The sequence below is a fragment of the Pelecanus crispus genome, chromosome 2 (assembly GCF_030463565.1).
Source record: "Pelecanus crispus isolate bPelCri1 chromosome 2, bPelCri1.pri, whole genome shotgun sequence".
NCBI classification, from domain to species: Eukaryota; Metazoa; Chordata; class Aves; order Pelecaniformes; family Pelecanidae; genus Pelecanus; species Pelecanus crispus.
The window spans coordinates 155,462,062-155,477,326 of record NC_134644.1 but is presented as its reverse complement, the minus strand read 5'-3'; the positions used below and the strand labels follow the sequence as shown (position 1 = coordinate 155,477,326).

At 41.3% G+C, this 15,265-nt stretch overlaps 1 protein-coding gene across 4 annotated transcripts in view; it reads left to right on the top strand.

The window, feature by feature from the left end:
* The window catches only part of NUDCD1 (NudC domain containing 1), a 52,785-nt gene extending 48,495 nt beyond the window's left edge, over window positions 1–4,290 (top strand). For all 4 annotated transcript variants that reach the window (XM_075705460.1, XM_075705461.1, XM_075705463.1 and 1 more), the window contains one exon: window positions 1,185–4,290. In XM_075705460.1, coding sequence (XP_075561575.1) covers window positions 1,185–1,477 — 293 coding nt within the window. In that variant the 3' untranslated portion in view covers window positions 1,478–4,290. The remainder of the gene's footprint in view (window positions 1–1,184) is intronic.
* Window positions 4,291–15,265: the final 10,975 nt, after the last annotated feature.

Here is a 15,265-nt window from a genome sequence, read left to right as displayed (position 1 = left end):
GGGTTAGCCTTGCGGGACACCTAAGCACCGCACAGCTGCTTGCTCTCTTCCCATTCCCCCTGCCTGCCCCGAGAGGGACAGGGGAGAGAACAGGAAGAGCAAAACCCAGAACCTCTCATGGGTTAAGCTGCTCCGTCAGTTGGGGTCAGCTGTCCTGGTTGTGTCCCCTCCCAACTTCTTGTCCATCCCCAACCTACTGGGGGTGGGCAGAGTTGGAAGAATGGAAAGCCTTGACAGTGTGCAAGCACTGCTCAGCAATAGCCAAAAAATCATGTGGTATCAACGCTGGTTTAATCACATATTCAAAACACAGCACCTTACAGTCTGCTGTGAAGAAAATTAACCCCATCCCAGCCAGCCCCAGTACGAGTACTTTGAATTCTATCCTACAATTATAAGGAAAAAGGAGAGCCAAAAAAAGTAAACTCTAGCATGCTTGCTCTTCTCAGAGGTGCTGTCTTTCAGTGATAACCATTGCCATGGATTGTTTAATGGAAATGAAGCAAACAACTTTTCAGAAACATGGTAGATCACTTTGCAAAGATTGTGTCTCAGGTCTCTTTACAAAAGTGTGAAAGGAAATCAGTTTGAAATAAGTTTGTTTACTAATCGAGTTCTGTAATGGAAGAGGAAAAGGAAGATCTTTCCTTCTAAGTGAATATTAGCAAAGTTTACAGTGTGTTGAAAAGTAACTAGTGGTTTTTTCAGTCAGTTCTAAATAAAAGACAAATTTTAAGTGTCTCTTCAAGATTAGGTAGACTCAGAAATCTTAAATTATAAATGTAACTATGAACTGGGGGATGAGGGGAGAGAAGAGGGTTATTCTGCTTAGACTACTAATCTTGGGCCAAGATGTGTATCCATGCCTTATGATCCTGCTGAGAAAATGGAAGACCTTGTGAGGCAGAGAGGGGCTAGATGTGGGGACAGTATCTAGCTATACATACGTGCACATCAAAAATGGCAGTTAGGAACATGTACAGAAGAACTGTATGTTGGTATTAAATTGGTTAATGCGTACCTCCAGAAACTATCGGCTCATTTAGTAACAACATATATCTCTTTCTTTTTTGTTACTAATTGCATATTATGTTTTAAGCTAAGGTTGATTTTGTCTTAGCCAGTTAGAGTGCTGTTGAAACCGATATATTACTTCTCTCTTCTACTTCTTTTTGGCTATGCAGGTTATGTCCAGGCATCAAAGCAAGACAAGAAGTTCATGGCTTGTGCTCCAGATTACTCCTACGCTGCTCTTTGCGAGTGCTTGCGGAGAGTTTTCATCTATCGTCAGCCAACTCCCCTGTCCACAGTTCTCTACAACAGGAAGGAAGGAAGACAAGTAGGACAGGTTGCTAAGCAGCTAGTAGCAACCCTGGAAGCCAACGATCCTATCTTAGGCTTTCAAGCTACAAGTGAGAGATTATTTGTTCTCACAACAAAAACCTTGTTTTTAATAAAGGTCAACTCTGGAAATTAATTATTCAGTATAGTCTGCTGTAGTTTGTGTTAACAATTTGTTGAAGAACTGGCTAGGTAAATGATCTAAGAAGTTCAGTACAATTTGCTGAAGTTTAAAAAGGAGATATTTTACAGGGGAATCAAAATTTTTCATTAGAATTTGTCTGTAAGATGGTGAGACAGTTTTTCAGCTTTGCTGTCACTGAAGTAAGCTTTTTCAGAGCTATGGGAAAATGTCTTCTGCGCTAACAGCTTTCTCAAAGTAATTGTCAGAGACTGCTATTGCATAGGTGAATAGATTTATGCATTGTTTTTTCAAAATGACTGTGTTTGCCATACTTAGGAGTTTTGAGAATTCACTTCTGTTTTTAAATGCTGCTGTTTACCTATGAAAGAAGTAGTCAGGTAAAGAAAATAAAGCCTTGAGTTACAAGCATATGATGTGCAAAGTAGAGAAGTGTGTAATATAAAGGAAAAAAAAATCCCAAATTCAAATACTACTGGCCAAAAGAAATTATTTAATACTTCAATATTCAGTAGTATTGAGTGAAATGTGAATGGAATGAATGGAGTATTATGTTTCTTATACAGTGGAATAATTTCATTGCATATGCAGATTTTAGATTATTGATTTGGGACTTACTCATGATTGCAGTGAAATCTGTTCACATTTTAAGAGACACTAGAATAGCTTTTAGTAGCTTATTCTTAAAGTAAGGGTGAATGTATAGCTGATGATTACATATTGAATGGTATTAGTCAAGGTCTAGTTGTACTCTTAGTTGTGTCATTTTCTTTTGACATCGTACTTCAGCTTGAATGACTAATTTACAGTTAGAAAATTGCTAACAGAAAAAGCACCTGTATTTGTACCCTGAGGTGGGAAACTCAGAAGTGCTGCTTCTGCCTCAGATAATCGCTGTAAATACTGCGGTTTTAGTTAACCATTCTGTCCATGATGCGCATGTCCAAATGTGGTATATGCAATGTAAGAGTACACAGGGCATGAGAATGCTTCTGTTTAACAAACTGGCATGGTTAATTTTATTGAAAAATTGTATCTGAACATCTTTGTTTCCTATTTTAAATTGACATTGTCAGTACAATGAAAACCAAAATACAAAGTTAAACCAAAAAGGGTCAACTGTGGCAGTTCCACCCTGGGTTGGTTTTTTCATAGTTTGCCTACAACTCCATAGCAAAGAATGCCTAATCAATACATTGTATGCTGACAGGGAAGCTGCTGTGATCTGTGGTACCAAAGTACTGAGACAGACACAAATTACTGAGACAGACACAAATACAAGTGGCCTAATAGTCTGCATCTCTTCCAGTATTATTTCAGACCTCTGTAAGAATCTATTGAGAGGGAAATAAGTGTTCCGTTTTTATGGATTAACAGTTTCTTAGTTGTGATTGTTTTGACTCTCCTGTAAATTCTCCAGACTTGTATCAATGAAATGATTAAATAATATGCCAAGAATTTAAGAGGGAGACAAGCAGTTTTGGCTTGCAAAAACCCTCCAAATTCAGTAGCTTTTCAAGGAACCTGATTTTTCTCCTCCTTACAGCCATATTATATTGTATATCCAATACTGAAAAGTTTTTCCTTACTCTTACTTGGGTAAGTTAAAATAGACTTGATTTGCAAACCTTCCCTTCTCATTCTGTTTTTTTAAAACTGTCCTGAAAATGCTTTTTAAAAAGGCTCAGTGAATGTATTACTGTTTCATGACTGTTTTGCATCTACATTTTCGTGGTTGGGCAATAATGTCAAACAACGTGGTAGAATTCATGCAGAGGTCCTTCAGAAAAGATTTTATGCAATTGATTACTTTGCAGCGTGAAGTAAGTGCTTTGAGATTTATATGAATATTACTTAGTAACCTGAGATTTAATCACTAGGAACACAGATTTAAGAACACGTTGTGGTGTTTGGGGAATGGAGGAATGAAGAGGAAGTGAAGGATTCATAGGCAACACGCTTTTGTCACCTCAGGTTTATTGCAGGAAGCTTCAGTATAGATGAGAATTTCAGCTGCTTTTTGTCTAATTCTCCGTGCTGTGGGTTAGATGTCCAGAAACACACTTCTGCTGTCTCCTGCAACAGAGGAAACAAAGTCAAGTAAAATGGTCTTCAGAGGCTGTATTATAATATGTAATGACTAGAACTCACATTCTGCCCAAATCTGTGTCTGTTTCAAGGGAGTTCTGGTTTGCTCCTGGGAACAATTGAACATGGGTAAGAGGCTCATCCCTTTTTCCATGTTACTCATGTATTTGCAGTCATGGTGTTCTCAGAAAGGATATGTCAGATAGGAAGCACAATAAGAGCGAGACTATGAGAGTTAAGGACATTCTATTATTTAAAAGATTTGTTGCCTTGAGGAACCTTTCATGCTGTTGTACAGCAAGCTTCTATAATTAAATGGCTGCAAGCCACAGGGAGGCACTTACTATCAGCATTTCAATTTCTGTGTTCACTTAATTTTAAGGCCTATTTGTTTAGTGTGTTAATGTAGGCTTATGCAAAGGTAGAATGTGGATGTTTAAAAGAGGTGGTTTTCTGAGAACCATACTTCCATTTTTCTAGGATTTTAGTTCTTGAAATTTTACTTTTTAAGAGACAGTACTTCCTCAGAGGTCCCATCACAATCTGTTTACAGAATTTCTGAGAAAATATTTGGCTATTACAGTCTTGCATTATTTATTTCTAATATTCTTTTTCAGTGTTTTCCTTGGCTGCATATTTGGAATGTATCATGGTTTTTTTCTACAAGTTTAAATAAAGGGAAAAATTTTAAATTTATTAATAAAGGGGTTTAAAAATTATTTTAAAGCATTTCTGTTAATTTCAAATGTGCATCCTTCCTATGCTACTGAAACAAAATACAAGAACAGAAACAAGAATCATAGAATGCTTTGGGATGGGAGGGACTTTTAGAGGTCATCTAGCCCAATCCCACTGCAGTGAGCAGGGACAGCTTTAACTAGATCAGGTTGCTCAGAGCCCCGTCCAACCTGACCTTGAATGTTGCCAGGGATGGGGCCTCCACCACCTCTGGGCAACCTGTTCCAGTGCTTCACCACCCCCACTGTAAAAAACTTCTTTCTAATGTCTAGTCTAAATCTATTCTTCTTTAGTTTAAATCCATTATTCCTTGTCCTGTCACAACAGGCCTTGCTAAAAAGATTCTCCCCATCTTTCCTGTAGGCCCCCTTTAAGTACTGGAAGGTCGCAATAAGGTCTCCCTGCAGCCTTCTCTTCTCCAGGCTGAACAATCCCAGCTCTCTCAGCCTGGCCTCATATCCGAGGGCTGGAGCGCCTCTCCTCATTTTGGTGGCCCTCCTCTGGACCCGCTCCAACAGGTCCATGTCCTTCTTGTGCTGAGGGCCCCAGAGCTGGACGCATTGCTCCAGGTGAGGTCTCACCAGAGCAGAGGAGAGGGGCAGAATCACCTCCCTCGACCTGCTGGCCACGCTGCTTTTGATGCAGCCCAGGATTCGGTTGGCTTTCTGGGCTGCAAGTGCACATTGTCGGCTCATGTCCAGCTTTTCATCCACCAGTACCCCCAAGTCCTTCTCTGCAGGGCTGCTCTCAATCCCTTCATCCCCCAACCTGTACTGATACCGGGGGTTGCCCCGTCCCAGGTGCGGGACCTTGCACTTGGCCTTGTTGAACCTCATGAGGGTCACACAGGCCCACCTCTCCAGCTTGTCCAGGTCCCTTTGGATGACATCTCATCCTCCTGGTGTGTCAACGGCACCACTCAGCTTGGTGTCATCTGCAAACTTGCTGAGGGTGCACTCGATGCCACTGTCTATGTCATTGATGAAGATATTAAACAGCACTGGTGCCAGTACGGACCCCTGAGGGACTCCACTTGTCACCGGTCTCCATGTGGACATTGAGGCATTGGCCATGACTCTCCGGATGCGACCATCCAGCCAATTCCTTATCCACCGAACAGTCCATCCATCAAAGCCATATCTCTCCAATTTAGAGAGAAGGATGTTGTGGGGGACTGTGTCAAGGGCTTTACAGAAGTCCAGATAGATGACATCTGTTGCTTTTCCCTTGTCCACTGATGCAGTCATTCCTTCATAGAAAGCCACTAGGTTGGTCAGGCAGGACTTGCCCTTGGTGAAGCCTTGCTGGCTGTCTCAAATCACCTCCCTGTCCTCCATGTGCTTGAGCATAGCTTCTAGGAGGATCTGTTCCATGATCTTCCCAGGCACAGAGGTGAGGCTGACAGGTTGGTAGTTCCCAGGGTCCTCCTTTCTTCCCTTTTTAAAAATGGGCACAATGTTTCCCTTCTTCCAGTCACCCGGGGCTTCACCTGACTGCCATGACTTTTCAAATATCATGGAGAGTGGCTTGGCAACTACATCAGCCAATTCCCTCAGGACTCTGGGACACATCTCATCAGGTCCCACAGACTTGTGTATATTGAGGTTTCTCAGGCGGTCATGAACCTGATCTTCCCTTACAGTGGGAGGGGCTTTACCCCCCTGCTCCCCATCTTTTGGTCCATAGACTCAGAAGGAGTGAGGAGACAGGTTGCCAGTGAAGACTGAGGCAAAAAAGTTGTTGAGTACCTCAGCCATCTCCTTGTCTGTTGATACAAGGTCGCCATTCTTGTTCATCAGTGGGGTATGCTTTCTTTAACCTTCCTTTTCTGGTTGACATACCTGTAGAAGCCCTTCTTGTTATTCTTTACACCCCTTGCCAAATTCAGTTCCATCCTCGCCTTGGCCTTCCTGACCCCATCCCTACACAACCGGGCAGTGTCCCTGTACTCTTCCTAGGACACCTGTCCCTGCTTCCACTGCCTGTGCAGTTCCCTCTTGCTCCTGTTTGACCACAGGTCTCAACTCAGCCATGTTGGTCTCTTCACTTCTTTGCCTGATTTCTTACACCTGGGGATTGAGAGGTCCTGCACTCTATGGAAGGTGTCCTTAAAGATCTGCCAACTCTGTTCTGTTCCTCTGTCCCTGAGGGCAGTTTCCGAGGGGGTCCTTCTGACTAACTCCTTGAAGAGCTGGAAGTTTGCTTTTCTAAAATTTAGAGTCTTGACGGTAGTCCTCGCTTTTCCCATGTCCCTCAGGAGTGTGAACTCCACCAATGCGTGATCCCTGCAGCCCAGGCTTTTGGTGAAGACTTGCAATAATTTCAAAATCAAGGTTTAGTACTATTTTTCTTGGAGAAGTATCTGCTGGTGTAATTTTTTTTCTTTAAAGAAAGTTCAAGCTACTTCTGAAAAATTACTTTCTTTTAACAAAGATGTTTACCATGATGTGGTAGCTGGGTATTGATTAAAATCTGATGATAGATATAATTAACAAGTTCAGATGTAGACCTGGAAAATATTTATCGTAATCTTTACTGATCTAATGCTCTAGGCAAAATATCCTTTATAAACCATTCCAGTGTGTTTTTACAACTTGCAAGGAGTTGTCAAGGACAATGCAAGAAACTCAAATTTTAAAAATGACTCATTTTAGAGCGTCACTTTTATTATGCTATGATGAATATACATTATCCACTAGCTTTTGCTAATGCATTACTTGCATTCTGAATGTGCACGAGGTGTGTGTGTGTGTATACATTTGTATTTTCAGCTACACCTATATACGCACACACATGTATCTATTCATACTGCTTTCAAGTATGGGGGAAGATGCGGTGGATTCCGGAGAGGAGAATCTTTCAGCATTACTGACAGCAAAGCATAGATTCTTCATTAACCTGAAGCTTTTCCAAAAATGCAGTGGCTGTTCATGAGTCTGTCTGTTGTGAAGCCAGCAGTCTGACCTTAAGAAATATTTTGCTGTATGCTAAACCAGGGACTTACCTTTGGCAGTAAGTTCTTGCATGTGAAGAAATCTTGATTATTAATTCAGAGGTCCTTTGGAATGTGTATTATATTTTTAGTTTCCCTTTTCTACTGGTTTTGTGACAAGTTTTCCTGCCGATGTTGTCCCACATCAAAATGCAAATGCCTGTAAGTCTGGCATAAATGTGTTGTAATGTCATGATAACTGCTTTATGTGAAGACATCACTTATGAATCCTGTGGAGTTTTTCCTCTGCTGAGGATTAAGTATATGGTATCTCAGTATTGCATTATATCCAAATTTAAACAGCTCAGAGGACAAGTATTGAGCAGATGCCTCAAGTTGGAAGAAATGATGCAGGAGCAATAAGCATTTATTTTTATCGAAGCAAGTAGGGTTTAGTGGGAAAAGAAATAAGATCCATTGAATACTAATTCAGTCACTTTATCACTGAAATTTCTGCTGATTGGCCTGTAACGATTTTTCTCTTTGAAACTCTTCATTCTCCTTGTTCCATGTGTCCCCTCTAATAAATATAGAGCACCTTATGGTAATTTAAGGTTGAACAGTTTATTGGAATTCCATGAATAACTGAATTAGACTTGCACATGGGGTATCTAAAATATAGACATGAGGTACAAGATGGATATGTCTAGTCGTAAAGAGACCAGGAACACTGGCTCTTGATTTGATCAAGAGCTGATGACCATCTAAACAGAAAGAAAAACTGGTGCTGTGAAGGCATATTCTTGAGTTGCAATGTCAGGTTCTAAAAAGAGTAAAAACATGGGAACCTTTGCAGAATTAGCTTGCTTAGGCAAGCTTATGCAGGCTACCTTTTAAAATCTCCTATAAATATATGCAATACTCCAAAGCAGTTGGATTGATCAGAAAGAGAACATGTGTGTGATCAAGACTTCCTCTGTTCCCATTTTATATGCATTTGGCAAGGGTAAGTCATCAGCAAAACTGCCTGGATGCTGGTGTGATCGGCGTTACTCCTTTTGTGCCATTTCTTGCCTGATGTAGCTCCAGGTGCTCGCTGCTGTCTGAAAAATTCACAAGTATAAGAGCTAACAAGATAAAAATATCTGCCTTTTCACATGAAACCAAAAAAACCCTAAAACTCAGGCTGCTTCATTGTTGTTTCACTGTTTTTTCTGGGAAGTACATCAATAATCTTTTTCTCTCTGTTCTTAGAAATCTTTGTCTTGCGCTTTAAAAAAACAAATGCAATATCTTTGACGTTTGAGCCTGGTGTGTCTTAATTCCATGGGGACATCAATGTATCTGTCACTGACTCCATCTGTGTTTCAGAGAAAAATTAGCATGTGAGTTGCTCGAACTGCTCGCTATTCCTTCAGGAAGTAGGGAAAAAGTGAAGTTAGTTTATTTTTAATAGGTTCACTGTGTCTGTTTACATGACTACTGTCTCTGAGCTGCGTGTGATTCAACATACTGGAAGGTCTTGGGTGCCCAAACAAAGGGGCTGTGGGCTAGTTAGCACATTTCACTGTGGGAACACATCTGATGTGTCTATGCAGATTTTAGTGCTCTTACTGAGTCAGTGGCACTCAAGAGTTGCAAAGTGAGCTAGTTTTTATAGGTTTCAAGAAATTTAAATCACGTAATAAAGATTGAGTAACCAACTGAAAATGAAAACCTAATGAGAAGTGCTAATTATCTCCAGTTCTGAATTAATGTTCTCTTATGTTTACCTACAGGTCTGTGAATAATTCCACTAGAAAATTCATTATGGGAATTCATTAATTATAAACATTAATCAGCTCAAAGTCAAAAACACATAAAGAATTTGTCATGGTATAAATCACATTTGATATAGAAATGTTATCTCCAAGAGCCTACTTTGTGCTCTTTCCTTGCAAAGTAGATGCTGCAGTCGGTTAGCAAGTTAACTTATTTCTGCTATCATAGAAAACAGATTTATGACGTTAGATAACTACGAAAGTGGAGCTTTGCCTCCTAAGTACTGGCAGTGGTCAAAGTCAACAAGGCCAGAGAGGACTAGTGAGTACTTCATGGTGCTTTAAAAGCATCCTATTAAAAAGAACCTGCCAATGCAAAGGGAGCGCAGCTGCTTAAATCCTAACACTTCTGGATGTTTCTTGAGCTTAGCAGCCCCCGTTTTTCCTAAGTGAGATCATAGCCTAGGAAGAAGCAACTTGCAGTTTCCATGTGAATCATGTCCTCTTTTTTAATTAAAGCCAAGCTTATCTCAAGTAATGATCCCAATTCCTGAAGTTTCTTGTACCCAGGTCAGTAACCTGGCTAGTGAAGTCACAGTCCATAAGAAGCCAGCCCATGCTGCCCTAGAGCTCTGCAGAGATTCTGACTGTGTGCAATTAAAACAATAATGTATTTTGAGCTTCAGAATACCAAAGATGTTCAGCTGTGCCCATATAGAATCATAGAATCATTTAGGTTGGAAAAGAATTTTAAGATCATCAAGTCCAACCATTAACCTAACACAACCAAGTCCACCACTAAACCAATTAAGGGTAGATTAATAATTATTTTCATGTTTCCTGGCGTGGTGGCTGGATCATTTTTTAGTGAGTAAAACTAGGAATCATTAAGGTTGGTGTCATGGTTTAGCCCCAGCCAACAACTCAGCACCACGCAGCCGCTCGCTCACTCCCCCTACCCCGATGGGATGGGGGAGAGAATTGGAGGAGTAAGAGTGAGAAACACTCCTGGGTTGAGATAAGAACAGTTTAATAATTGAAATAAACTAAAATAGTAATGATAATAATAACAATATAATAATAATAGTAATAATAATATACAAAGCAAGTGATGCACAATGCAATTGCTCACCACCCGCCGACCGATACCCAGACAGTTCCCGAGCAGCGATCGCTGCTCCCCCACCAACCCCCCCCAGTTTATATACTGAGCATGACGTCATATGGTATGGAATAGCCCTTTGGGCAGTTTGGATCAACTCTTCTGGCTGTGCCCCCTCCCAGTTTCTTGTGCACGTGGCAGAGCATGGGAAGCTGAAAAGTCCTTGACTAGCATAAGCAGTACTCAGCAACAACTAAAACATCAGTGTGTTCTCAACATTCTTCTCCTACTAAATCCAAAACACAGCACTATGCCTGCTACTAGGAAGAAAATTAACTCTATCCCAGCCGAAACCAGGACAGTTGGAAAGGACAGGATGTGCACAGGACTTTCCTCTGAAATGCAAGGTATGTGTGTGGTTAGGTTTGAAATAAAAAATATGTAATAAAGTGGTCAGGCCAAAGCTTAATCTGTCCATCTCTCCTGTCCCTTACGTGTCTGCTTTTAGCTGCGTGATTGCTTTATTCTGAGCAAACGGGCAGCAGTGCTCTGCACGTACCCTCTCTGCTGTCTGCAGCCCCAGGCCCCTCAGCTTTGGGGTGCTGGCTTTGTAATCAGTACACGGATGAAACGGCACAGCTCCAGCTTTCCTTCTCCTCTGCCAGGTCACGCTCAGATCATGGTGTCTCTGCCATTCAGTTGGAGGCAACTCTCATGTGCTGGGTTAAAACCACGCTCCTCGAACACCAGTCCCCTGTGTTGCAGTACTTGCTGTAGTCCTCTGCCTTGTGTGGTTTAGGGCAAACCCGAGCCCTCCTGGGCTTCAGGAAATGCACGTGTGTCTCCAAGCTTGCACCGCCGGGAGAGGGCTGGGGCGCTGCTCGCTGGAGGATTTCCCCATCTATGTACGCAGGTAAACTCTAAACGTGTTTCCGGGAGCAGAGGGGAGCAGACTAAATTATAACGAGGATGCGATTGAGGAGTTATTAGAAGATCAGTTTAAGGGATGCATGAGAGGTAATGAGCAGGTCTGGTCCGAAGGGCTCCAGGGAGGCAGTACATGTTTCTGAACCATGGCTACACAGTGCTGCTTTCATGTCCTTTCTGGGACAGTTCTCTCTTCCTTCTCTGTTTTAATGGCAGCTTTTCTGCCTTTAGCTGTGGCGTGGGTTAGAGCTCCTGTGACAACAGCACAGAACCAAAATTCAGAGAGGCTCTTCAAAAGCCAGGTTAAGGAAGGTGTGCTGCTTTTTAAGATGTTTTGAATTTTTCCCATTAAGATACTGGAGAGGAAACAGGATATTTGATTGCTGCCAACTGAGAAAAACATTCAGAGAAAGCTGAGGGTATATTTTAAATAAATTGAGTATCGTGTGTGTTTCTGTGTGTGAAAATGCACGTAGAAGATAAGAAGCGAGCCATATGGCAGTGGGTTTCAAATGGCTGTACTGGTTAGGGAAATTAATAACTAAGCATGTATATATATGAGCCTGCTGGGGTTCAGATGTTCACATGCTGGTGCTTCAAGAAACTAGCTGAATCAATAAACAAACATTTGAAAGACAAGAAACAAGCCAGCATCCAGCTTAAAAATTCAGAGAAGCGGCCCTTAAAAAGGACTTTAAAAAAAAAGAGGGAAAAAAGTCTGGACTTCTACTAAGACTGAAATACAAATAGAATTAAAAGGAACTTATTTATTTTTATATGTTGGTGCTGCCCTGTAGCTAGTTAAAAGCATCTGTTTCCTGATATTTACAGTTTTTTTCTTATACTCTAAAAATATTCTGTTAATATCAACATTGACTTCTTTAATTACCAAGGCAGAGTAATTAAAAAATTCCTTTAGAGCCGTCATTCTTACTCATGGATGTCAAAATACATGCTTTGTCCCTTTATAAATGAGATAAAGGTTTTTCTACAAGATTCCTTCCTTTCCTCTGTGTCTTTTCTTTGGCAGAAAACCCAAACTTTTATCAGAAAAGCAACACACTGGGAGCTATGCACAAAGGTAATTTCAAAGCATAGATGTTTGGAGCTGTCTCTTCAGGACACCTATCCGTAGCAACAGGGGCATGTCAAAAGATCATTTAGATGGGATTCTGGCATTCTTCTAGCATCTTTTTTTTTTTTTTTTTCCTCTTTGAGCCAGAAAAAAGTAGATTGAAAATTTGATTCTTCCATCTGCCTAACACACTCTGTGGTAGCCGCTTTCCCTGAAATCCCGTGGCCAGTTAGCCTCTCCAAACACCTTATGAGGGATGTGGTTAACCCTGCTGTTGGGGCTGATGTTCTCCCTGGGGGAAAATGTTGAAATTGTTTGTTACAGCACCAGGGTGCGAGCTGTGTGGAAAATATTCCAGCTATCTCTGCAACAGAACGTAAATGACCCAACAAAGCTGCGCGGTAGTGTGCTGTTTTCACTTCAACCAAGACTTTGTAAGGCCTGCGTGCCCTAACCTACATGAATTGGACTTCTTAATATTGTGCTTTCCTAGAAAGAAAAGAAGCATACATGGTAAGCAGTAATAGTGCATCACATGGTTTATTTAGAATAGAATAGAATAGAATAGAATAGAATAGAATAGAATAGAATAGAATAGAATAGAATAGAATAGAATAGAATAGAATAGAATAGAATAGAATTGTTTAGGTTGGAAAAGACCTTTAAGATCATCCAGTCCAACCATTAACCTAACACTGCCACGTCCACCACTAAACCAGTTAAGGGGCGAGTAGTAATTTCGTGTTTCCTGGCTTGGTGGCTGGATTATTTTTTAATGAAAGTAAAAACTAGGAATCACTAAGGTTGGAAAGGACCTCTAAGATCATCAGTCCAACCATCAACCCAACACCACCATGCCCACTAAACCATGCCCCAAAGTGCCACGTCTGCCCGTTTTTTGAACACCTCCAGCGATGGGGACCCCACCACCTCTCTGGGCAGCCTGCTCCAATACTTGACCACTCTTTCTGTGAAGAATTTTTTCCTAATACCCAATCATGTAGAAGGCATTAGTGGATGAACTGTGATAAAGAGTAATGGCAGGAGCACAGCCCACAGCTGGCCCTTCATTGCAAAGAGCAAACAGTGAAGGCAACTTCCTCAGGTCATGGGTCTCTATTCCCCTGGAAAACCAGGGCCTGGAGCAAGCCCTGCAGAAAGATCAACGCTGTGTGGTCTCTGGTACAGTGGTTGAGCACAAGGTCAGTGACAAAAGATAACTTTTAAACCCCTGAAATAGGTGACCCTGGCCCATGAAGTCTGAAGTTACAGGATCTTTATTTCTACAGGATTTCTGCTCACCAGAAATTTAGATTTACTCTGAAGGAATATTAAAAATCACATGATATTCATGTGAGAGTACTATCACTAAACTTATAAGGAAATATAATCAGATTTTAGTTAAATAAAATTAACTGACAACCAGCAGCATTCAGCGTCTCCAGTAACCCAAACAAACAGCTTCAGTAAACGTACTGATGAGATATCAGTGAAATTATTTTCCACAGGTAGCGTGGGAGAACCGATGTTGGTCTAGCTGAACGCGCGGCGGGACGCTGCGGAGGCTTGTCCTGGCCCCGCGCTGCCTCGCAGGGCTCTCTCAGGGCTGGCACCCAGCTTGGAAGCAAACACAGAGCCACCTCCTGCCAAGCAGCTCCCATCGTACCTCTGAAAACAAAACTCAGCCTGCCATTTATCAGCCCCATTTATCAGTCTCTATCAATATCCCTCATCAAGAAAGTAAACCTGAGTGAAGCAACTGAAAGTGTCCTGTCTGAGCATTCCTGTGTTTCTTTTCTAACAAAGGAATAACCCTGGCTGCTGGGAATTCATGGCAATAGGGTTCTTTGATCCCTCTGCAGAGAAAACTCTGTATTTCAACACAACAATATGCTGACAAGAAGTTTGTATTTTTAATTGCTTTACTATATAGCTTATATTTTATAATTCATAGCTGATTTAACTTAACGTGCAGGAGGATCTTAAAAAAGAAATGCATGTTTTATCCACATGTTCCTCCATTTTTTCTTTAACCTCTTTTCCCATTTTCGGTGAAGCTCTGGAATGGTTCTTCACCTTTTGTTACTACTTCTAAGTTTGCTCTGTGTTTGCATTAAAACCGGGCACCAGAACATTAAATTGGTGAGCATTTTTACACGGGTTTGTTGGATTGTTTTCCATAAGTCTTATTTTTATCTTCTAGGAGGAAATGTTTTCACTTGAAGAACTGTGGCCAGAATCTTGCCCCCAGTGAACAACCCCAACAGAGCTACTGATGCGACTGTACTCCCAAAATGCACGGGAAGGGAGCAAAAGGCCGAGGGTTTGTTGTGTTAAGCTGTAGGTCCATTGGGGCTGGTGTTCTGTGCAGTGGCAGGAATGAGTAAAGCTTTGCCGTAGGAATGCATGCTAACTTCTTAATGCGAAAAAGGTGCAGTTAAGCAGCTTTTGTTAAAGCTATTAATAGCAGTTAAGCTATATGTGTGTAATACCCCGTACCAGCTGGCGTTCTGCTGCCGTCAGTGGGAGGCTTTGTCTCACGTGCTTTGGGAGCTGCCAGTTGTTAGATTTTACATACATTGCTCTTCTAACCCAGATCACCCCTTTTCATTCTGTTACCTCGGCAGCCCAAACACACAATGTGTCCAGGAGCATGACTTGACAGATAATGAGTGGTCTTGCCCTGTTGGTATGACACTGGAGTCATCGGAATTTGTCTGGGCTCTTACCACAGGGACCCTATGTTAAAGGGTAATTTAGAGTTATCTTCTCTTTCAGTGCTCTTTCCTCTTTCTTTCCTTTCTCTATGATTCTCATCATAATTACCTATTTATTTTCTTTTCATTTCCTTGTGTATTGTTGTTGAAACATCATTCTCTGACGCAGAAATTGTCAAGACTTTTTTCAAGCTTACTCATTTTTATTGTACCACCTTTATGGAATCTGACTTCCCGTGTAAAATTTTGTTCTGCTTTTAGTATAAATTCAAATGTCTTGGCCTCCAGAAAATCTCCAATTGCAAGCCAGAACTCTGACCATGCTATAGCCTATTGCAAACTTAGAAGGTCTGTTGCCTAAATGAGATCATGGAGATGTCCATCTGGTTCGAAATCTAGATTAACTCATGTGTATCAGTAGCAGTCTGCTGGTTCTGCTTGCT